This window comes from Oncorhynchus kisutch, linkage group LG22 (genome assembly GCF_002021735.2).
Source record: "Oncorhynchus kisutch isolate 150728-3 linkage group LG22, Okis_V2, whole genome shotgun sequence".
Taxonomy (NCBI): Eukaryota; Metazoa; Chordata; class Actinopteri; order Salmoniformes; family Salmonidae; genus Oncorhynchus; species Oncorhynchus kisutch.
In genome coordinates, this window is record NC_034195.2 from 51,775,179 (window position 1) to 51,798,949 (window position 23,771).

A 23,771-nucleotide genomic window follows, 5' to 3' on the forward strand; every position below is an offset into this window, starting at 1 on the left:
TTCTGTTGTTGAGGTAAGCCCACACCATTCTGTTGTTGAGGTGAGCCCACACCATTCTGTTGTTGAGGTGAGCCCACACCATTCTGTTGTTGTAGTGAGCCCACACCATTCTGTTGTTGAGGTGAGCCCACACCATTCTGTTGTTGAGGTGAGCCCACACCATTCTGTTGTTGTAGTGAGCCCACACCATTCTGTTGTTGAGGTGAGCCCACACCATTCTGTTGTTGAGGTGAGCCCACACCATTCTGTTGTTGAGGTGAACTTTAATGTAAACACATTAAAGATTGAGGTATGTACGTGGTTGTACAGTTATAGTTACCAGCTCTCTCTCTCCGAAGGGTTCACAGAAGGTGACTGCTCTGCCGTGCATCAGAACCCCACACTGCTCTCCCACCTCACAGTTACTGCTCTCTGACCTGAGTGGAGGTGAGGGAGAGAGTTAGGTCTTATTTAGATCAAATCCGCAGATGCAATTAAAGACAATGTCAGTATTTACCGTACATTCTTAAGAAAAAAAGGTGCTACCTAGAACCTAGAACGGTTCAACTTTCCCAATAAGATAAGCCTTTGAATAACCCTTTTCAGTTTCCAGGTAGAACCCTTATGGTTCAAGGTAGAATTATGCTGGGTTCCATGTAAAACCCTTTCCTTTAATAATTATTCATGGAACACAAAAGAGTTCTACCTGGAACCAAAAACGGTTCTCCTATGGAGACAGCCGCAGAACCCTTTCGTAGTGGCATGTACCTCTCTTTTTGTGACGTACATTAGAAGGCAGTGATAATTTATGCATGTTAAAAGTTTTCATGCAGTAAATCAATACAATCACCATCTGGATTCTGTTCCAACATCACGTGAAATACTATTTACCTGGTACCTATATATTTGGAACCTATATATTTGGTACCTATATACCTGGTACCTATATATTTGTAACCTATATATTTGTAACCTATATATTTGGTACCTATATACCTGGTACCTGTATATCTGGTACCTATATACCTGGTACCTATATATTTGGAACCTATATATTTGGTACCTATATATCTGGTACCTATATATTTGGAACCTATATATTTGGTACCTATATACCTGGTACCTGTATATTTGGTAACTATATATTTGTTACCTATATATTTGGTACCTATAAATGTATTACCTATATATTTGGTACCTGTATATTTGTTTCCTATATACACTACCATTCAAAAGTGTGGGTTCTTGTTTTTGACAGAAAACATTTACCTATTTACCTGGTACCTATATATTTGGTATCTATTTACCTGGTACCTATATATTTGGTATCTATTTACCTGGTACCTGTATATTTGGTATCTATTTACCTGGTACCTGTATATTTGGTATCTATTTACCTGGTACCTGTATATTTGGTATCTATTTACCTGGTACCTGTATATTTGGTATCTATTTACCTGGTACCTGTATATTTGGTATCTATTTACCTGGTACCTGTATATTTGGTATCTATATACCTGGTACCTATATATTTGGTACCTATTTACCTGGTACCTATATATTTGGTATCTATTTACCTGGTACCTATATATTTGGTATCTATTTACCTGGTACCTGTATATTTGGTATCTATTTACTTGGTACCTATATATTTGGTATCTATTTACCTGGTACCTATATATTTGGTATCTATTTACCTGGTACCTATATATTTGTTACCTATTTACCTGGTACCTGTATATTTGGTACCTATTTACCTGGTACCTATATATTTGGTATCTATTTACCTGGTACCTATATATTTGGTATCTATTTACCTGGTACCTATATATTTGTTACCTATATATTTGTTACCTGTATATTTGTTTCCTATATACACTACCATTCAAAAGTTTGGATTCACTTAGAAATGTTCTTGTTTTTGACAGAAAAGCACATTTTTTTGTCCATTAAAATAGCATCAAAATGATCAGAAATACAGTGTAGACATTGTTAATGTTGTAAATGACTATTGTAGCTGGAAACGGCAGATTTTTAATGGAATACCTATATAGGCGTACAGCGGCCCACAGGAATGATGGTTGCTGATAATAGGCCTCTTGTCACGTTGGCATAATGGTTTTGGGAGACAGACGAAGGAATGTGTAACAGGGTTTTTTATTCAGCCCAAATTACGGCGTGCTGTGTAAAGGCACGGGAACGAAGACCAAACAAACACGGAACAAAAACACAGGGTTGAAGACCAAACAAACACGTAACAAAAACACTGGGTTGAAGACCAAACAAACACGTAACAAAAACACAGGATTGAAACCCAAAACAAAAGAGCGAGGAGAACCTCGAATAAATAACACACAATGATGAACACACGGGACGAGACCTGTAATCATCTGCACAATCCACAAGGGCACGAAAGCCCAAACACACAGCACAGGTACTCTCACGCACCAACAGACATGGTAACAATACTGGACAGCACCATGGTGACCAACAGACATGGTAACAATACTGGACAGCACCATGGTGACCAACAGACATGGTAACAATACTGGACAGCACCATGGTGACCAACAGACATGGTAACAATACTGGACAGCACCATGGTGACCAACAGACACGGTAACAATACTGGACAGCACCATGGTGACCAACAGACATGGTAACACTACTGGACAGCACCATGGTGACCAACAGACACATATATACAAGTACAATCAGCGGGAACAGGGGCCTGGTGTGCACAATGAAAGTTCCAGAAGGATCCATGACACCGCTATACGCCTATGTAGGTATTACATTAAAAACCATTAAAAAAATTGTATTTGTTACCTACAGTATATATTTGTTACCAACAGTATGTAGTTGTTACCTACAGTATACATTTGTTACCTACAGTATGTATTTGTTACCTACAGTATATATTTGTTACCTACAGTATATATATGTTACCTACAGTATATATTTGTTACCTACAGTATATATTTGGTACCTACAGTATATATTTGGTACCTACAGTATATATTTGTTACCTACAGTATATATTTGGTACCTACAGTATATATTTGGTACCTATATATATGTGTTACCTACCAGATCCTGGGGTCCAGTTCTCCCTGAAGGCTGGAGTCAAAGTCATCACGTAGCACAGCATGGTTACCATGGATCTCAGCTAGAGGTCACACATAACTTGGTTGAGGCTCCAATAATAAGGACTAACAAATTGGGTATAACCATATTAGATTGCTTTAAACGTGTGTTAGAAACCAAACACTCACCAAGACTGGGTCTCAACGGGGATTCAGTGGGAGCTGAAACAGAGAGAAGGCATGTCAGTTAACCCAGAACTGTATTCCCTTCATCTGAAAGATAGTTGAGGGTGGAGTAGGTCAGCCAAGGCATGTCCCTCCAGTCTCAGAGTCAAACACTGCTGCTAATGTAGCCAGAGTGTCATCTGTGATGTGTCACACCTAGCAGTCCCTGGGTGATGTGTACCTAGACATATCAGTCCCTGGGTGATGTGTACCTAGACCTAGCAGTCCCTGGATGATGTGTACCTAGACATATCAGCCCCTGTGTGATGTGTCACACCTAGCAGTCCCTGGGTGATGTGTACCTAGACATATCAGTCCCTGGGTGATGTGTACCTAGACCTAGCAGTCCCTGGGTGATGTGTGCCTAGACCTAGCAGTCCCTGGGTGATGTGTACCTAGGCCTAGCAGTCCCTGGGTGATGTGTACCTAGACCTAGCAGCCCCTGGGTGATGTGTACCTAGACATATCAGTCCCTGGGTGATGTGTACCTAGACATATCAGTCCCTTGGAGATGTGTACCTGGACATATCAGTCCCTGGGTGATGTGTACCTAGACCTAGCAGTCCCTGGGTGATGTGTACCTAGACCTAGCAGTCCCTGGGTGATGTGTACCTAGACATATCAGTCCCTATGTGATGTGTACCTAGACCTAGCAGTCCCTGGGTGATGTGTACCTAGACATATCAGTCCCTATGCGATGTGTACCTATACATATCAGTCCCTGGGTGATGTGTACCTAGACATATCAGTCCCTGGGTGATGTGTACCTAGACATATCAGTCCCTGGGTGATGTGTACCTAGACATATCAATCCCTGTGTGATGTGTACCTAGACATATCAGTCCCTGTGTGATGTGTGCCTAGACATATCAGTCCCGGGGTGATGTGTACCTAGACATATCAGCCCCTGTGTGATGTGTACCTAGACATATCAGTCCCTGGGTGATGTGTACCTAGACATATCAGTCCCTGGGTGATGTGTACCTAGACATATCAGTCCCTGGGTTATGTGTACCTAGACATATCAGTCCCTATGTGATGTGTACCTAGACATATCAGCCCCTGTGTGATGTGTACCTAGACATATCAGTCCCTGTGTGATGTGTACCTAGACATAACAGCCCCTGTGTGATGTGTACCTAGACATATCAGCCCCTGTGTGATGTGTGCCTAGACATATCAGTCCCTATGTGATGTGTACCTAGACATATCAGTCCCTGGGTGATGTGTACCTAGACATATCAGTCCCTGTGTGATGTGTACCACACCTATCAGTCCATGTGCGATGTGTATCTAGACCTATCAGTCCCTGGGTGATGTGTACCTAGACATATCAGTCCCTGTGTGATGTGTACCTAGACATATCAGTCCCTGTGTGATGTGTACCTAGACATATCAGTCCCTGGGTGATGTGTACCTAGACATATCAGCCCCTGTGTGATGTGTACCTAGACATATCAGTCCCTGGGTGATGTGTACCTAGACATATCAGTCCCTGTGTGATGTGTACCACACCTATCAGTCCATGTGTGATGTGTATCTAGACCTATCAGTCCCTAGGTGATGTGTACCTAGACATATCAGTCCCTGGGTGATGTGTACCTAGACATATCAGTCCCTGGGTGATGTGTACATAGACATATCAGTCCCTGTGTGATGTGTACCTAGACATATCAATCCCTGTGTGATGTGTACCTGGACATATCAGTCCCTGTGTGATGTGTGCCTAGACATATCAGTCCCGGGGTGATGTGTACCTAGACATATCAGCCCCTGTGTGATGTGTACCTAGACATATCAGTCCCTGGGTGATGTGTACCTAGACATATCTGTCCCTGTGTGATGTGTGCCACACCTATCAGTCGATGTGTGATGTGTATCTAGACCTATCAGTCCCTGGGTGATGTGTACCTAGACATATCAGTCACTGGGTGATGTGTGCATAGACATATCAGTCCCTGGGTGATGTGTACCTGGACATATCAGTCCCTGTGTGATGTGTACCTAGACATATCAGCCCCTGTGTGATGTGTCCCACACCTAACAGTCCCTCTGAATTGGACAAAGTCCAGGCAGGGAGCTGGAAATCATGGTAACACATCACATGACTATGGAAACACATCACATGACTATGGAAACACATCACATGACTATGGAAACACATCACATGACTATGGAAACACATCACATGACTATGGAAACACATCACATGACTATGGAAAGGACCGAACTGAGCAGCGGCAAGTGTTTCCACTGGGATAAAAACGGAGGACATTTTTTTCAATTAGCTTCGAAGCAAAAAATAACATTGTGTGGTTCCAGTCCTTGTTGTCACAGTGTGCACTCTCCCTAGCTGTGGATAGTGGTGTTGTTCAGGTCCAGTCATGATGTTAATTCCTCTCACTAATTAACTAATAAAGTAATGAAGGTTCCACTTGGATCTGATTAACGGTTGCCTGCCAATTAGCACTCCTCGCTCCCCCGACCCGTCCTTAATCTGTTGCCAAACCACTGTCATAATGCCACCATTAAACTCTCCCAGGAGACAGAGCTCTCTGAGAGACAAGGAGAAAGAGGAAGTGAGGCAGAGGAAGATTGTGTAGGCTGAGTTTGAATCAAGTGAACCGAGCAGAACCTGTTATGCATTACAATGTGAGCACATTTCTGTCCGGGTTGATGAAAAGGCAGAAAGATGCTCAACTGACTTTGAAAAATCCCCTGAAACATCAATCCGTCTTCTTATTGAACAAAAGAAAAAAGGGAGCAGTCAAAGATCATAAGATTATTGCAGACATCTGAGTGTTTTACTGTACTTTAGACTATTTCAGTAGCTCTTTATCAGTACTCTTTAATGAACATCTCGTACAAATAATGACCTCGATGACTTGAGACCCTCGTGCCTCTCTTCCCTTTTTCAAACCTGTCTAGATCACTATCTTCATTAAAAGGGATTTAATTCTCAGTTGAAGACAAGAGAGGGATAATCTCCCACTGTGTTTTCTACATCCAGAATAAGCGTACACATCTGATAAACCCAAGTCTTTAGTCCAGATAAAAATCCCCATTTGCCTTCTCATCCCCAACTTTCATATAAGAAACTTACAGGTGCTTTCAATGGCTTTCAACTCTCCCCCAAATCCGACACTGTTCCCTAAAGCGTCTCAGACAGAGAGGGAGATCCCTCTTCCCACCAAACTGTTCTGTAAACAATGGAACCCAAATCAGGATTTTGGAGGGCTAGAGGGATTATTAAAAATAAAAATCGGACTTTAAACCCCCCCCCTAAATTAAACGTCTTTCCATAGTCCTACCCCTCTTGCTCTATTTCCTTCAAGCTGGCCTCATTTCTCCACATTGGATTCTAATACTGGAAGTTATTATGAGGATTTGCCATTCAGCCATTCAAAGGGGGATTGGTGGGGTGATTCTTTAGTTTAGTGCTGAGTGTAAAGTAAAAGTTTGGGGAGTCTTAGCGTTCTGTTTGAGAGGACAGAGAAGAGGGACTTTAGGGACTGAGATAGTGACCGAGTATGACTGCAGTGGTCTGCGTGTGTGTGTGTATTTGTGCGTTTGGGTTTGTTTGTGTGTGTGTGTGTGTGTGTGTGTGTGTGCATTTGTGCGTTTGGGTGAGTGTGTGTGTGTGTGTGTGTGTGTATTTGTGCATTTGTGTGTGTGTGTTTGTGTGTGTGGTTAAAACACATTAAAGAGAGATCAAAGGGCCTTCAACTCCTAATCCTCTAAAATGTCTGCTGATTCAAAACATGTTTAGAGGGATCTATCAAACCCCAGTCCCCGAGCTCTAGTTTTCCCTGTTCACTAATCATGAGCATTTTTATTACAACTTAACGAAGGGAAAATGTTGCAGTGTATTTGTGTGTATTAGAAACATACCTATGTGTGTGTGTGTGTGTGTGTGTATTTGTGTGTGTGTGTGTGTGTGTGTGTGTGTGTGTGTGTGTGTGTGTGTGTGTGTGTGTGTGTGTGTGTGTGTGTGTGTGTATTAGAAACATACCTATTTCCACCTTAATAAGTATGTCCACGTCACATCACCTCTCTGCACACTGATGGACAGGATGAGGCCTTCAGGGACGTGTCCTTCTTCACTTCCCTCCTTTCCTTTCCTTCTTTCTCTAATAAGCACTCCCTCTCAGACTCTATCTAAAGATGTGTCTGTCTGGCAGGAGAAAGTTGTGTCTGTCTGGCAGGAGAAAGATGTGTCTGTCTGGCTGAAGAAAGATGTGTCTGTCTGGCTGGAGATAGATGTGTCTGTCTGGCTGGAGAAAGATGTGTCTGTCTGGCAGGAGAAAGATGTGTTTGTCTGGCTGGAGATAGATGTGTCTGTCTGGCAGGAGAAAGATGTGTCTGTCTGGCAGGAGAAAGTCACAGAAACTCCCTCCCACTCCCTCCCCATCCTCCTCCTCTCTTCTACTCCCCCTCCTTCTCCTTCTCCCTCTCCCCTCCTCCTCCTTCCCTCTCCTCCTCCTCCTCCTCCTGCTCCTTCCCTCTCCTCCTCCTCCTTCCATCTCCCCCTCCTCCTCCTTCCCTCTCCCCCTCCTCCACCTCCTTCCCTCTCCCCCTCCTCCTCCTCCTTCCCTCTCCCCCTCCTCCCACTCCCTCTCTTCTCTAACCCCTGCACGAGGAGCAGACAGTAGCCTCATTTCCATCAGATTAATCCCCCTCTTAGTTTCTTAAAGACTTCCATTACAGCGTTCTGTATTAGGGGTTCATCTCTGCTAATGTCTGTATCTCCCGGGGCCAGGGCTCACTCACACACGGACACGCAGGCATGTACACACACAGACACACACACACAGACACACACACACACACACACACACTCACACTCACTCTATAACATCCCAAACCAGAGGGGATGAACAGCCAGAGGAGGCAGGGGGAGGAGAAACTACAGTAAAGCTTTAGCAGTCTCGGATATCTGGGTACAAAGAGAGCAGGACAAGTCATCTTAAATCTCCTTCCCTTCGCTCTCCTTCTCTCTCCTTCTCTCTCTCCCTCTCTCCCTTCTCTCTCTCTCCTCTCTCCCTTCTCTCTCCGTCTCTCTATCCCTCTCTCCTTCTCTCTCTCCCTTCTCTCTACCCTTCTCTCCCTCTCTCCTCTCTCCTTCTCTCTACCCCTCTCTCCCTCTCTCCTCTCTCCTTCTCTCTACCCCTCTCTCCCTCTCTCCTGCTCTTTCCTTCTCTCCCTCCCTCCCTCCCTCCCTCCCTCCCTCCCTCCCTCCCTCCCTCCCTCCCTCCCTCCCTCCCTCCCTCCCTCCCTCCCTCCCTCCCTCCCTCCCTCCCTCCCTCCCTCCCTCCCTCCCTCTCCCTCTCTCCTTCTCTCTCTCCCTCTCTCCTTCTCTCTCTCCCTCTCCTGCTCTTTCCTTCTCTCTCTCCCTCTCTCCTTCTCTCTCTCTCTCTCTCCTTCTCTCTATCCTTCTCTCCTTCTCTCTCTCCCTCTGCTGCTATTTCCTTCTTCCTCTATCTCTCTCCCTCCCTCCACAGAGTATGGGTATGCCGGACTCAGCTGTATATCAGAAGTTGAGTCGTTGAGGTCTGGCTGTTGCAATTACTCAACAGGACCCAGGATTGTTGTTGTTGTTGATGAGTGCTTCACGGTGTGTGTGTGTGTGTGTGTGTGTGTGTGTGTGTGTGTGTGTGTGTGTGTGTGTGTGTGTGTGTGTGTTCTCCAGTAATTACTCTCTCATCAGGCTAATAGTATTGCACTCTCATTCTCTTTTCTGTTTGGGCCGTAATTATCTTATTTAAAGCCACAGTGTCCTAATGAAAGGTTTAGATAAAAGAGAGTTGAAAGACAGTCTGGGTTTCAGAAAGACAGCAACATCCTGTTTAGAGGCTGTCTGGGTTTCAGAAAGACACCAACATCCTGTTTAGAGGCTGTCTGGGTTTCAGAAAGACACCAACATCCTGTTTAGAGGCTGTCTGGGTTTCAGAACGACAGCATGAAACCAACATCCTGTTTAGAGGCTGTCTGGGTTTCAGAACGACAGCATGACACCAACATCCTGTTTAGAGGCTGTCTGGGTTTCAGTCTTTTGTGTACAAATTATTTAATGGCTGTCTGTCTGTGTGTGTGTGTGTGTAATCTCTGTCTAGCTGTGTGTGTGTGTATAATCTCTGTCTATCTGTGTGTGGGGGTGTGTATAATCTCTGTCTATCTGTGGGTGGGGGTGTGTATAATCTCTGTCTGTCTGTGTGTGGGGGTGTGTATAATCTCTGTCTATCTGTGTGTGGGGGTGTGTATAATCTCTGTCTATCTGTGTGTGGGGGTGTGTATAATCTATGTCTATCTGTGTGTGGGGGTGTGTATAATCTCTGTCTGTCTGTGTGGGGGGGTGTATAATCTACGTCTATCTGTGTGTGGGGGTGTGTATAATCTCTGTCTATCTGTGTGTGGGGGTGTGTATAATGTCTGTCTATCTGTGTGTGGGGGTGTGTATAATCTCTGTGTGTTAGAGATCCTTCCTGTAGCACCTGTCTCTGTTCAAAAATCATTATAGACAGGGGGTGGGCCAGGAGGGTCTCCCCAGCACCCATAACCATAGCAACCTCCATGAGACAAGTATGGGGCCTCTGTTCACTAAAGCCACTTCAAACGATGAGAGAGGGTGAAGAGAGGGGGGAGAGAGGGCGGAGATAGGTGGAAGTGGAGAGAGGTAGAGAGAGGTTGGCGAGAGGTGGAGAGATTGTGGAGAGGATGGCGAGAGGTGGAGAGAATGGAGAGAGGGTAGAGAGTGGTGGAAGTGGAGAGAGGTGGAAGGAGGGTAGAAAGTGGTTGGAGAGGGGTGGAGAGAGGGTGGAGAGATCTGGGGGCCCTAGCATTTTAGGGGTGGGGCAAGCGATCAATTATGTTGTGTATGCCTGGAGCCGACCCTCCTGAGTGGTGGAGAGGATAATAAGGTTGGGAAAGGAGGGAGGGACGAGCAAGAGAGTGAGAATGAAGAAAGAAAGAGAGAATGAGGAGAGATATAGTATTAGGAGAGAGAGAGATATAATGAGGAGAGAGAGATATAGAATGAGGAGAGATATAGTATGAGGAGAGAGAGATAGAATGAGGAGAGAGAGAATGAGGAGAGATAGAATGAGGCTAGAGAGAGATACAATGAGTAATGAGAGGGAGAGAAATAAATAGGAGAGAGAATGAGGAGAGAGAGAGAATGAGGAAAGAGAGAGATAGAATGAGGAGAGAGCTAATGAAGAGAGAGAGAGAATGAGGAGAGAGAGAGATACAATGAGAGAAAGGGAGAGAAAGAATGAGGAGAGAGAGAATGAGGAGAGAGAGAATGAGGAGAGAGCTAATTAAGAGAGAGAGAGAATGAGGAGAGAGAGACATACAATGAGGAGAGAGGGAGAGAAAGAATGAGGAGAGAAAGAATGAGTGGAAAGCGAGAATGAAGAGAGAGAGTGAGGCAAGAGAACAGAAAGGAGAGAGGAGAGCAAGAGAACAGAAGAAAGACAGGGGAGGTAATCAGATAGAGATTTAGAGAAGAGCAAGAAGAGAGAGAGTGAGGGAACTAGCCAGAAGACACGACCAGTCCGTGAGCAGGCAAACAGGCCCAACACCCACTCTGACACTAGCCCAAGCCAATGGCATGTATCAGATGCAGGCTCTGCTCACACCTACTGGCCTGAGGCTAAACCACGACCAACAACATTGGACACTTTATGGAACACAATGCCTTCACTATATAATCCTGGAATATCCAAGGTCTGAGATCATCTGCCTTTGGCCTAAAGAGCAGGAACCCGGACGTCATCAAATAAATCAGAAATACAGACATTGTCATCCTGCAAGAAACCTAGTATAGAGAAGACGGACCTACTGGTTGCCCTCTAGGTTACAGAGAGCTGGTAGTCCCATCCACCAAACTACCAGGTGTGAAACAGGGAAGGGACTCAGGGGGTATGCTAATTTGGTATAGAGCAGACCCAACTCACTCTATCAAATTATGAACGAAGAATTCACAAAATGGGACAACCACCAAATTGAGACTCTGCATGCAGAATTCTGCTAAAATATCCTCTGTGTACAACGTTGAACACCAAATAATGCATGCAGAGCAGAATTAGGCCGATACCCACTAATGATCAAAATCCAGAAAAGAGACGTTAAATTCTACAACCACCTAAAAGAAAGAGATTCCCAAACCTTCCATAACAAAGCCATCACCTACAGAGAGAAGAACCTGGAGAAGAGCAAACTAGAATGCAAACTAGAATGCTATTTGGCCCTATACAGAGAGCAGAATACCTGACCACTGTGACTGACTCAAACTTAAGGAAAGCTTTGACTATGTACAGACTCAGTGAGCATAGCCTTGCTATTGAGAAAGGCCGCCGAAGGCTGACCTGGCTCTCAAGAGAAGACAGGCTATGTGCTCACTGCCCACAAAATGAGGTGGAAACTGAGCTGCACTTCCTAACCTCCTACCCAATGTATGACCATATTAGAGACACATATTTCCCTCAGATTACACAGATCCACAAAGAATTAGAAAACAAACCCAATCTACTGGGTGAAGTACCACAGTGTGCCATCACAGCAGCAAGATTTGTGACCTGTTGCCACAAGAAAAGGGAAACCAGTGAAGAACAAACACCATTGTAAATACAACCCATATTTATGCTTATTTATTTTCCCATGCCAATAAAGCCCCTTGAATCGAATTGAATTGATAGAGTGAGTGAGTGAGTGAGTGAGTGAGTGAGTGAGTGAGTGAGAGAGAGAGAGAGAGAGAAAGAGAGAGAGAGAGAGAGAGAGAGAGAGAGATCCACAAAGAAGGTTCCAGGGTGATGAGCTATGACTGGATGGCGTCAGCGGGCGGAGAGACCACCCTTCCTCCTGTAATAGCCCCATCATCCTCTATCTCACTGGCTGCCTGCCTCGGTTTCGTGGCTGTGATCAGCCGTCCCTCAGGCAGCAGTGTACTGTCTGCATGGTCCTGAGTTATACGGTCCTTTAGTAATTCATCTGAGCGTCCTCCAGGCCCATAAACAGACGATTTATGCCCCTGGGGGAAATTACAGGGGCTGGCAGCACCAGGGAAGGAGCTAGGAACCTGGGCTGTCACCAGATAGAGAGGCTGATGGACTGCCCACTACGTGACTACGCCGTCAGCCTCCACCTTAGGCATCTCTCCTTCCCTTCATTCTTAGCCTTCCCAAGACATGGTCCTTGCTCGGCACCCCCTCTCTCCCTTCTGTCTCCCCCAGCCACCAATCCTCAGCCTGTGGAGACTCTGCCATACACCGCCCTCCCCTCCTTTTTAACCTCTTGGCGTGAGTCTCTAGTTCTGCACACCGGCCACAACTCAACAGTCAGTTTCTTTATGGCCACTAACTAAGAAAGAGAGGAAAAGTATTTCCTAAGAAGTATACAGTGATGGAGTGAGAGAGGAGAGGACGCTGTAGGAGGAGAGGAGTGATTGGTGAGAGAGAGGAGAGAGGAGTGATGGAGACAGAGAGAGGAGAGGACATTGTAGGAGGAGAGGAGTGATTGGTGAGAGAGAGGAGAGGAGTGATTGATGAGAGAGAGGAGAGAGGAGTGATGGAGCGAAAGGGGAGAGGAGTGATTGGTGAGAGAGAGGAGAGAGGAGTGATGGAGACAGAGAGAGGAGAGGAGTGATTGGTGAGAGAGAGGAGAGAGGAGTGATTGGTGAGAGAGAGGAGACAGGAGTGATGGAGACAGAGAGAGGAGAGGAGTGGATGCTGGAGGAGGAGAGGAGTGATTGGTGAGAGAGGTGAGAGGAGTGATGAGAGAGAGAGGAGAGGAGTGATTGGTGAGACAGAGGAGAGAGGAGTGATGGAGCGAGAGGGGAGAGGAGTGATTGGTGAGAGAGAGGAGAGAGGAGTGATAGAGACAGAGAGAGGAGAGGAGTGATTGGTGAGAGAGAGGAGAGAGGAGTGATGGAGACAGAGAGAGGAGAGGAGTGGATGCTGGAGGAGGAGAGGAGTGATGGAGTGATTGGTGAGAGAGAGGGGAGGAGTGATGGAGTGAGAGGGGAGTGATGAGGGGAGGAGTGATGAGCGAGAGAGGAGTGATGAGGAGAGGAGTGATGGAGAGAGAGAGGAGAGGAGTGATGGAGAGAGAGAGGAGTGATGAGGAGAGGAGTGATGGAGAGAGAGAGAAGAGGAGTGATGGAGCGAGAGAGGAGTGATGGAGAGAGAGGGGAGTGATGAGGAGAGGAGTGATGGAGAGAGAGAGAGGAGTGATGAGGAGAGGAGTGATGTAGAGAGAGAGGAGAAGAGTGATGAAGAGAGAGAGGAGAGGAGTGATGGAGAGAGAGAGGAGTGATGAGGAGAGGAGTGATGGAGAGAGAGAGAGGAGTGATGAGGAGAGGAGTGATGGAGAGAGAGAGGAGAGGAGTGACGAGGAGAGGAGTGATGGAGAGAGAGAGGAGAGGAGTGATGGAGAGAGAGAGAGGAGTGATGGAGAAATTTAACCCTCCCTCCCTCCCTCACTCCCTCTCCTTCTCTCTCTTCTGCTCTCTCCCTCCCTCCCTCCATCTCCTTCTCTGTGGATCATAACCCTGCTTTAGATAGCTTTAATTTCTCCTGCTCCTCAAAGCTGAGTCTTAGCACATGAAGTTTCTGAAGTGGCTTGAGCCCTTCTGGTATCTTTAAATGCCTGCTTGAATACTAATCCTCCATTTGAGGAAGGAAACTTTGCTCGGTACAGTTTGGACTCTCCATGTCACTCTCAGGGCTGGTTTTGGGACAGATTGATATAGTACTCTCCATGTCACTCTCAGGGCTGGTATTGGGACAGATTGATATAGTACTCTCCATGTCACTCCCAGGGCTGGTATTGGGACAGATTGATATAGTACTCTCCATGTCACTCCCAGGGCTGGTATTGGGACAGATTGATATAGTACTCTCCATGTCACTCCCATGGCTGGTATTGGGACAGATTGATATATTGTACTCTCCATGTCACTCTCAGGGCTGGTATTGGGACAGATTGATATAGTACTCTCCATGTCACTCCCAGGGCTGGTATTGGGACAGATTGATATAGTACTCTCCATGTCACTCTCAGGGCTGGTATTGGGACAGATTGATATAGTACTCTCCATGTCACTCCCAGGGCTGGTATTGGGAGAGATTGGACTCTCCATGTCACTCTCGGGGCTGGTATTGGGACAGTTTGGACTCTCCATGTCACTCCCAGGGCTGGTATTGGGACAGATTGATATAGTACTCTCCATGTCACTCTCAGGGCTGGTATTGGGACAGATTGATATAGTACTCTCCATGTCACTCCCAGGGCTGGTATTGGGACAGATTGATATAGTACTCTCCATGTCACTCTCAGGGCTGGTATTGGGACAGATTGATATAGTACTCTCCATGTCACTCCCAGGGCTGGTATTGGGACAGATTGATATAGTACTCTCCATGTCACTCCCAGGGCTGGTATTGGGACAGATTGATATAGTACTCTCCATGTCACTCCCAGGGCTGGTATTGGGACAGATTGATATAGTACTCTCCATGTCACTCTCAGGGCTGGTATTGGGACAGATTGATATAGTACTCTCCATGTCACTCTCAGGGTTGGTATAGGGACAGATTGATAAAGAAAGGATTCTTCAGTTTCTCACTCACACTGACTACAATTGGATGGCAGCTAAACCCAACTACTGCTGACAAAGGACCGTGGACCAAAACCTTCACCAAATCTCCCTCTCTGTTTCTCTCTTTTTGTCTTTTCGTTTTCCATCCAACCAGCTCTTCATCTCCATCTGTCTGTTTATTTTTGTACTTCATACACCCACTTGTTTCCTCTAAATTTGTTTGCCCTAACGTCAGGTCAATTGAAATATAATAATTCTCTCTGTTTTGCAGAGTCAAAGTGCTTCGGGCATTCCACCAGGAAGTCCTGTGTGTCTTCTGAGTGCTTCGGGCATTCCACCAGGAAGTCCTGTGTGTCTTCTGAAGCTTCTGGTTTAGAGTTTGGCAGGAGAACCAGGGACTGAGAGAGACAGATTAGTTGTGTAGATCGAGAACACGGCTTCCAGTGTGTACCCCAGTGGAACAAAACGGAGTGATGTCCATCTTTCCCTGATTCAACTACAACTCTCTTTTTTTTCCCATTCTCCCGTCTGTCAATCAATTCATCCAACCAGCTTTCTCTCTCTCTCTCTCTCTCTCTCTCTCTCTCTCTCTCTCTCTCTCTCTCTCTCTCTCTCTCTCTCTCTCTGTCTCTGTCTCTGTCTCTGTCTCTCTCTCTGTCTCTCTCTCTCTCTCTCTCTCTCTCTCTCTGTCTCTGTCTCTCTCTCTGTCTCTCTATCTCTCTCTCTCTCTGTCTCTGTCTCTGTCTCTCTCTCTCTCTCTCTCTCTCTCTCTCTCTCTCTCTCTCTCTCTCTGTCTCTCTCTCTCTCTCTCTCTCTCTCTCTCTCTCTCTCTCTCTTCCTCCATCTCCTTCTCCTTTTATTCTCCTCTCCTCCTCTTTTGCCCCTGGCATATTCCCACCTCGTTTGTAATTCAGATTTCATCCTGACAGTTTTTCACCACCGTATAACAGAGAGAGAGAGAGAGAGAAAGTTAGAGAGATACTATTGGATGTTTAGGAATTGGCCTGTAACGAGGTCAGCTGCCCGCACTCATCCTCCTCTCATCTGCCTCTCCCTCCCTCCTTTTTCTCCTTCCCTTATTTTTTAACAGCGTTTGATGTCTTCCCCGCAGCCGTCATCACCCACAATTTACGACCTTCAACTTTCTCATTAACACCCTCCCTCCCTCCATCCCTCCTTCACCGGAGAGACTCTCGTTACCGACACCGTAAATGTACTACTATGCTGTCCTCCACTTTCTTCCTTCCTCTCTTTTCCTCTCCTCCTCTCTCTTTCGCTCATGTTCTCTTTCTCCATCTCATTCTCAACCCCATTAGTCTATCTCTCATTTATCTTAACTCACAATCTTTAATTCTTCATCTTCCTCTTGCTCTCCTTGTCTCTTTCGCTTCACTTTCCTTCTTATTCCTCTTTCTCTATTCCTCTCTGTCCTTCTCTCTTTCTCTCTTTTCATAGCTCTCTCTTTCTCTCTCTCCCTCTGCTTCTCTACACTCATACTCACTATTCCATGATGTGTAAGTTGTAAGGTCCAAATCTGTGTTCCCCAGCCGGCCCTGCCCTCCAGCTGCTGGCTCCTCTTTCTGTCTGTGAGTGTAATGCTGGAGGTTGGCAGTAGGTTCCTGTGTCTGTTTGTGTTTCTCTGTGTCTGTCTGTGAGTAATGCTGGAGGTGTAAATGGAAGACCTAAACGGGTGTTTTGCCAAACAGATGTCTGGTTTTGGAGGGGAGACGACTAGGGAACTGTGTCAGTAGAGTTGATGTTGAGAAGGTGATGGGGCAAGGAGAGATCTCTCTCTCTGTCTCTCTCTCTCAATTCAATTCAATTCAATTCAAGGGCTTTATTGGCATGGGAAACATGTGTTAACATTGCCAAAGCAAGTGAGGTAGATAACATACAAAGTGAATATATAAAGTGAAAAACAACCAAAATTAACAGTAAACATTACACATACAGAAGTTTCAAAACAGTAAAGACATTACAAATGTCATATTATATATATATACAAATGGTTAAAGGACACAAGATAAAATAAATAAGCATAAATATGGGTTGTATTTACAATGGTGTTTGTTCTTCACTGGTTGCCCTTTTCTCGTGGCAACAGGTCACAAATCTTGCTGCTGTGATGGCACACTATGGAATTTCACCCAGTAGATATGGGAGTTTTTCAAAATTGGATTTGTTTTCGAATTCTTTGTGGATCTCTGTAATCTGAGGGAAATATGTCTCTCTAATATGGTCATACATTGGGCAGGAGGTTAGGAAGTGCAGCTCAGTTTACACCTCATTTTGTGGGCAGTGAGCACATAGCCTGTCTTCTCTTGAGAGCCATGTCTGCCTACGGCGGCCTTTCTCAATAGCAAGGCTATGCTCACTGAGTCTGTACATAGTCAAAGCTTTCCTTCATTTTGGGTCAGTCACAGTGGTCAGGTATTCTGCCGCTGTGTACTCTCTGTGTAGGGCCAAATAGAATTCTAGTTTGCTCAGTTTTTTTGTTAATTCTTTCCAATGTGTTAAGTAATTATCTTTTTGTTTTCTCATGATTTGGTTGGGTCTAATTGTGTTGTTGTCCTGGGGCTCTGTAGGGTGTGTTTGTGAACAGAGCCCCAGGACCAGCTTGCTTAGGGGACTCTTCTCCAGGTTCATCTCTCTGTAGGTGATGGCTTTGTTATGGAAGGTTTGTCTCTCTCTCTGTCTCTGTCTCTCTCTCTCTCTCTCTCTCTCTCTCTCTCTCTCTGTCTCTCTCTCTGTCTCTCTCTCTGTCTCTCTCTCTCTCTCTCTCTCTCTCTCTCTCTCTCTCTCTCTCTCTCTCTCTCTGTCTCTCTCTCTCTCTCTCTCTCTCTGTCTCTCTCTCTCTCTGTCTCTCTCTCTGTCTCTCTCTCTGTCTCTCTCTCTCTCTCTCTCTCTCTCTCTTTCTCTCTCTCTCTCTCTCTCTCTCTCTCTCTCTCTCTCTCGCAATGTTCAATGTAAGGGCTTTATTGGCATGGGAAACATGCAAGTGAAGTAGATAATTAACAAAGGTGAAATAAACAATGAAATGATTAACAGTAAACATTACAGTCACAAAAGTTACAAAAGAATAAAGACATTTCAAATGTCATATTATGTGCAGATAGTTAAAGTACAAAAACGGCATAAACATAAATAAACATAAATAAACATAAATATGGGTTGTATTTACAATGGTGTTGGTTCTTCACAGTTTTTTTGTGTGCTCTAGGGCAACGGTGTCTAGATGTAATTTGTATTTGTGGTCCTGGCAACTGGACCTTTTTTGGAACACCATTATTTTTGTCTTATTGAGATTAACTGTCAGGGCCAAGGTCGGGCACAGAATCTGTGCAGAGTATCTAGGTGCTGCTGTAGGCCCTCCTTGGTTGGGAACAGAAGCACCAGATCATCAGCAAACAGTAGACATTTGACATCAGATTCTAGTAGGGTGAGGCCGGGTGCTGCAGACTGTTCTAGTGCCCTCGCCAATTCGTTGATATATATGTTGAAGAGGGTGGGGCTTAAGCTGCATCCCTGTCTCACCCCACGGCCCTGTGGAAAGAAATGTGTGTTTTTGCCAATTTTAACCGCACACTTGTTGTTTGTGTACATGGATTTTATAATGTCGTATGTTTTCCCCCCGACATCACTTTCCATCAGTTTGTATAGCAGACCCTCATGCCAAATTGAGTCACAAGCTTTTTTAACAACAACAAAGCATGAGAAGACTTTGCCTTTGTTTTTTAGTTAGTTTGGGTGTCAATTAGGGTGTGCAGGGTGAACACGTGGTCTCTCGCACAATAATTTGGTAAAAAGCCAATTTGACATTTGCTCAGTACATTATTTTCAATGAGGAAATGTACGAGCTGTTAATGACAACGCAGTATTTGATCATGTATATGTTATTGCTGTTTGTTCTTTGTTATAAGGCCGAAAAAATTGGAGAAGTGGTTTATCCATACATCTCCATTTTGGATAGATAACTCTTCATGTTGTTGTTTGTTTAGTGTTTTCTAATTTTCCCAGAAGTGGTTAGAGTCTATGGATAGCTGATTTCTGATGTTCTGTTCCTTATTTTCCGTATTGTATTTCTGTATTGTTTTAGTGATTCATCATAGTGAAGGAGTAGACTAAGGTCTCAATGTTTTTAGTTGGACAGGTTTCTCAATTTCTTTCTTAGGTTTTTACATTCTTCATCAAACCATTTGTCATTGTTGTTATTTGTTGTTATTTCCTTAGGTATTCTGCTTGATTTTTTTTATTTGATAGGGAAGCTGAGAGGTCAATTATACTATTAAGATTTTCTACAACCAAGTTTACACCTTCACTTTTATAGTGAAACATTTTGTCCAGGAAATTATTCCAGTAAATTTTGTCCAGGAAGTTTGTACAGGAAGTTTGTTGTTGCCTAATTGTTTTTTGGTAGGTTTCCAAACTATTTTCCTTCCATCTATAGCATTTCTTAACATTATAAAGTTCCGTTGGATTTGATTCCTCATGATTGAGTATTGCTCTGTTCAAGTAGACTGTGATTTTGCTGTGATCTGACAGGGGTGCCAGTGGGTTGACTGTGAATGCTCTGAGAGACTCAGGTTTGAGGTCAGTGATAAAGTAGTCTACAGTACTATTTTGCTGTAATCTGATAGGGGTGTCAGTGGGCTGTCTGTGAATGCTCTGAGAGACTCAGGTTTGAGGTCAGTGATAAAGTAGTCTACAGTACTATTGCCAAGAGATGAGCTGTAGGTGTCCCCTCGAAGCCTACCATTGACTATGTACATACCCAGCACGCAACAGAGCTGTAGGAGTTGTGACCTGTTTATGTTGGTTATGTTGTCATAGTTGTGCCTAGGGGGGCATATGGGGGAGGGAATGCTGTCACCTCCAGGCAGGTGTTTGTCCACCTGTGTGCTGAGGGTGTCAGGCTCTTGTCCAGTTCTGGCATTTAGGTCGCCACAGACTAGTACATGTCCCCCCCTCCCGAGTCTCTTCCCTGTTTTACTCCTGGTAGTTTGGTGGATGGGACTACCTGCTCTCTGTAACCTAGAGGGCAACCAGTGGATCCATCTCCTCTATACCAGGTATCTTGTAGGATGACAATGTCTGTGTTAGTGAGATACTGACGGCTTTGTGTTCCAAAAAGTGTCCAATGTTGTTAGCTGTGTGGTTTGGCCTAAGACCAGTAAGTGGGAGCAGAGCCTGCTGTTTAATATCTCTCTCTCTGCAACCTTCACACATCTCTGTCTCTCTCTCAGTGCATGCTGGGAGTGTTTTGTAGTTGAGAGGCCGTGTGGAGGGCTCTTGTCCTTCCTTATTTTCTTGATTCTTTCCTTGGGTCTTTTCTTTCAATTTTTCTTAACAAATGGCACAATGTTAACGCACTGTTAGTTTAACGGTACCCCCTATTTTATTTTTAAGTTAGGGAGGAAGAAGACAGAGTTTTAGTTTCCTGTGGTTTGAACTGTGTGGTACGCGCGATGGATTCCCAGCCTAGCGCGGAGGAGATGCTGTCGTTACGGCATGGATTCAGGTGTGTTCCTTAGAATGAAGTTAAGATGGAGGAGGTTATGCTCACAGTCGGCAAACAGGTAGGAGCTGAATTTAAACATTCTTCATCCAGAATGAACAAAGCTGTGGTTGTGTTCATGAAAATAGTACATTTGGTCGGTAGGCTGATTGAGTGGAATATTGGTAAGGGATGTGTTGGTGCTGATTTCTCCTCTTTCGACTCCTTCAACTAGGGTGGTAGTTGCGAATCTGCCTCTGTTTACGACGGATGATCAAATCAGGAAAGAGCTGAGTTGTTTTGATAGCGGTTTTCCTGTACTGTCGGCAAGTTTTCAGGCAGATGCCGTTAACCTGTTTGGGGTAGGGGGCAGCATTTTCACTTTTGGTTAAATAGCGTGCCCAAACTGAACTGCCTCCTACTCTGTCCCAGATCCTAATATATGCATATTATTATTAGTATTGGATAGAAAACACTCTGAACCCAGAGGACAAACCATTCAGATTTTTTTTTGAGGTCACAGTCTTTGTGGCACCATTGACTTTCCTGCAGTTCCTACCGCTTCCACTGGATGTCACCAGTTTGTAGAAATTGGTTGAGGTTTTTCCTTTGTGTAATAAAGAAGTACCATAGCTCAGAACAAGAGTCAATTCATGTGTACCTTTTGATAGAGGCGCGTAACCAGAAAAGTAGCGTCAGTTTGTTTTGCTCCTGTATTGAACACAGATCATCCCGTCTTCAATTTGATCGATTATATACGTTTAGAAATACCTAAAGTTGTATTACAAAAGTATTTTGAAATGTTTTGGCAAAGTTTACAGGTAACTTTTGAGATATTTTGTAGCGACGTTGCGTAAGTTGGAAGCTGTGTTTTTCTGGATCAAACGCGCCAAATAAATGGACATTTTGGATATATATCGACGGAATTAATCGAACAAAAGGACCATTTGTGATGTTTATGGGACATATTGGAGTGCCAACAAAAGAAGCTCGTCAAAGGTAAGGCTTGATTTATATTTTATTTCTGTGTTTTGTGTTGCGCCTGCAGAGTTGAAATATGCTACTCTCTCATTGTTTACTGTATGTGCTATCATCAGATAATAACATTTTATGCTTTCGCCGAAAAGCCTTTTGAAATCTGACATGTTGGCTGAGTGTAGCTTTAATTTGCTATCTTGCTTGTGCAATTTAATAAAAGTTCGATTTTTATAGAAATGTATTTGAATTTGGCGCTCTGCATTTTCCCTGGCTATTGGCCATGTGGGACGCAAGCGTCCCCCCTACCCCAGAGAGGTTAAGCATGTTGTTTCGTTCCGGCAGAAAGTGTTCATGTTTCTGAATAACAATGAGCAAAAAAAAAAAAGAAGAGAGGCATGGTGTCCTCTCACCCAGGAAACGTTTTAGGAAGAAGGTCACAACCTAAGGGTAAGAGTCTACCTTCAGACACTGTTTAGATAGATTTTTTTTTTCTTCTGGCAATGGGGCTTTTGAGCTTTGCTATTGGTCTATTTCTTTGCTGTCTTTTATTGTCCACTACTTATGGAGACTCTTCGGGTAGGATCGCTTAATATAAATGGTGCCAGAGATGTGGGAAAGAAGAGTCTGTTGGGTGAATATGTTCTGCAAGAGGCGCATAGTGATGTGGCGAATGAAGTCGACAAGTCATGGAACAAATGTTAGTGTGGTGGCAGTACTTTTTGCACTGGCTCTGGCCGTAAAAATGTGCTCCTCAAAGGACTTTTTTTTTGAAAAAAAAGCAGAAATTAACAACATGGGTTTGTCCTTATAAATGTGTATGCGCCTAACACAAGGAGAGAGAGGGGGCGTGTGTTTGGGGTTTCTTAGACAGAAACTCTCACAGGTAGCGCCTGAGGAGAAGCTGGTGGTCAGCGGGGACTTGAACAGGATTTTTACAAAAGACAGAAATGGGGATAGGAGCCTCATTCAGGCTAATTTGGGGTGTTAAGGGACATCATTTAGCAGTTTGACCTAGTGGATGTTTGGAGAACTAGACATCCCAAAACAAGACAGTATACATGGGTGAAAGTCTTTGGGGCTAGAGTGAGCGCAGCCCGACTCGGTCGGTTTGACATGTCCAGGAATCAGAGGCTGCTGGGCGCTACCCTTCTCCCGGTGGGGTTTTCGGATCCCCACATAACCATGGCTGTCTATTTCACCAGATCCTTGGCACACATCCTATTGGAAGTTTAATGTAAAACTCTTACAAGATGCCACTTTTTGCTCTGTTTTACAGACTTCTTGGGAAAGGAGGGGGGCAACGAAGAGAGGAGTATGAGTCTCTGAGTCAATGGTGGGTGGGAAAAGTCGAAATTCAGCTTTTCTGTCAACAGTACACAGCTATCTTGTCCTCAGAGGCTAGAAGATTATTGGGGGAACTCGAGCGTAGTATAAGTGAAGTGGAGGTAGAGCTGGTGGCAATGTAGGCCTCCAAGCTAATTTACCTGAATTACGTAGGCCATTTCTTCCAGGTTAAAGCAAAGGGAGCACTTGTAAGAGCTAGATTCTCCATGCTCAAGGAGATGGATGCTCCCAGCTCCTTCTTCTTTGGTTTGGAAAGACAGAGCGGTGAAGCCAAGGTTATGCATTGTCTACGGCTGTCAGATGGGCGTGTGACCTCTGTGGAGACTGTGGAGTTTTATACTGAGTTGTATAGGGCAGAATTGTGTGATCCTATGTGTGCTCAGGTTTTGTTTTCCGAACTCCCTAAGCTCTCTCTGGCACAGAGGTATGAAATGAACATTCCCCTGTTGTCCCATGAACTGGCAAAGACCATAACCCAGATGTTCCCCGGCCGTGCACTGGGGGTCGATGGACTACCAGTGGAGTTTTAATAAAAAATTATGGGGAATAATTGGACAGGATTTCTTTTGCATGTTGAGTGAGTGAGTCGGGGTAGGAGAGTTGCCGATGAGCTGCCATCGGGCGGTTCTGACTCTCCTGCCCAAAAAGGGGACTTGTGTGAACTTAAGAACTGGAGGCCTATGGCATTGCTCTGTGCGGACAACAAGATATTTGCCAAGGTCCTCTCTAACAGACTGAAGTCCCATCTGGACTCTATATTACACAAGGACCAGACATATTGTGTACCGGGACCCTCAATCACGGACAACATGTTCTTAATTAGGGATGTTGGACGTGTCGAGAAGTTCTAATGTGAACTTTTGACTGGTCTCTTCAGACCAAGAGAAGGCTTTTGATAGAGTGGACCATGAGTATCTGTTTAATGTGATTCAGTTTGGGGAAAGATTTCTGGCTTGTGTGAAGATGTTGTATGCTGGGGTGTCATGTATGGTCAAGGTGGGAGGACGGCTCAGTAGGCCAGTCTGGGTGAGATGGGGCATTAGACAAGGATGCCCTCTATCGAGGCAGA

The 23,771-nt window shown here is 44.8% G+C and overlaps 1 protein-coding gene across 1 annotated transcript in view; it reads right to left on the reverse strand.

Moving 5' to 3' along the window:
• Window positions 1–23,771, reverse strand: part of LOC109884512 (reelin) — a 267,753-nt gene that overhangs the window by 84,145 nt on the left and 159,837 nt on the right. The window contains 3 exon segments of the mRNA XM_031801457.1: window positions 320–416; window positions 3,070–3,148; window positions 3,255–3,287. Coding sequence (XP_031657317.1) covers window positions 320–416; window positions 3,070–3,148; window positions 3,255–3,287 — 209 coding nt within the window.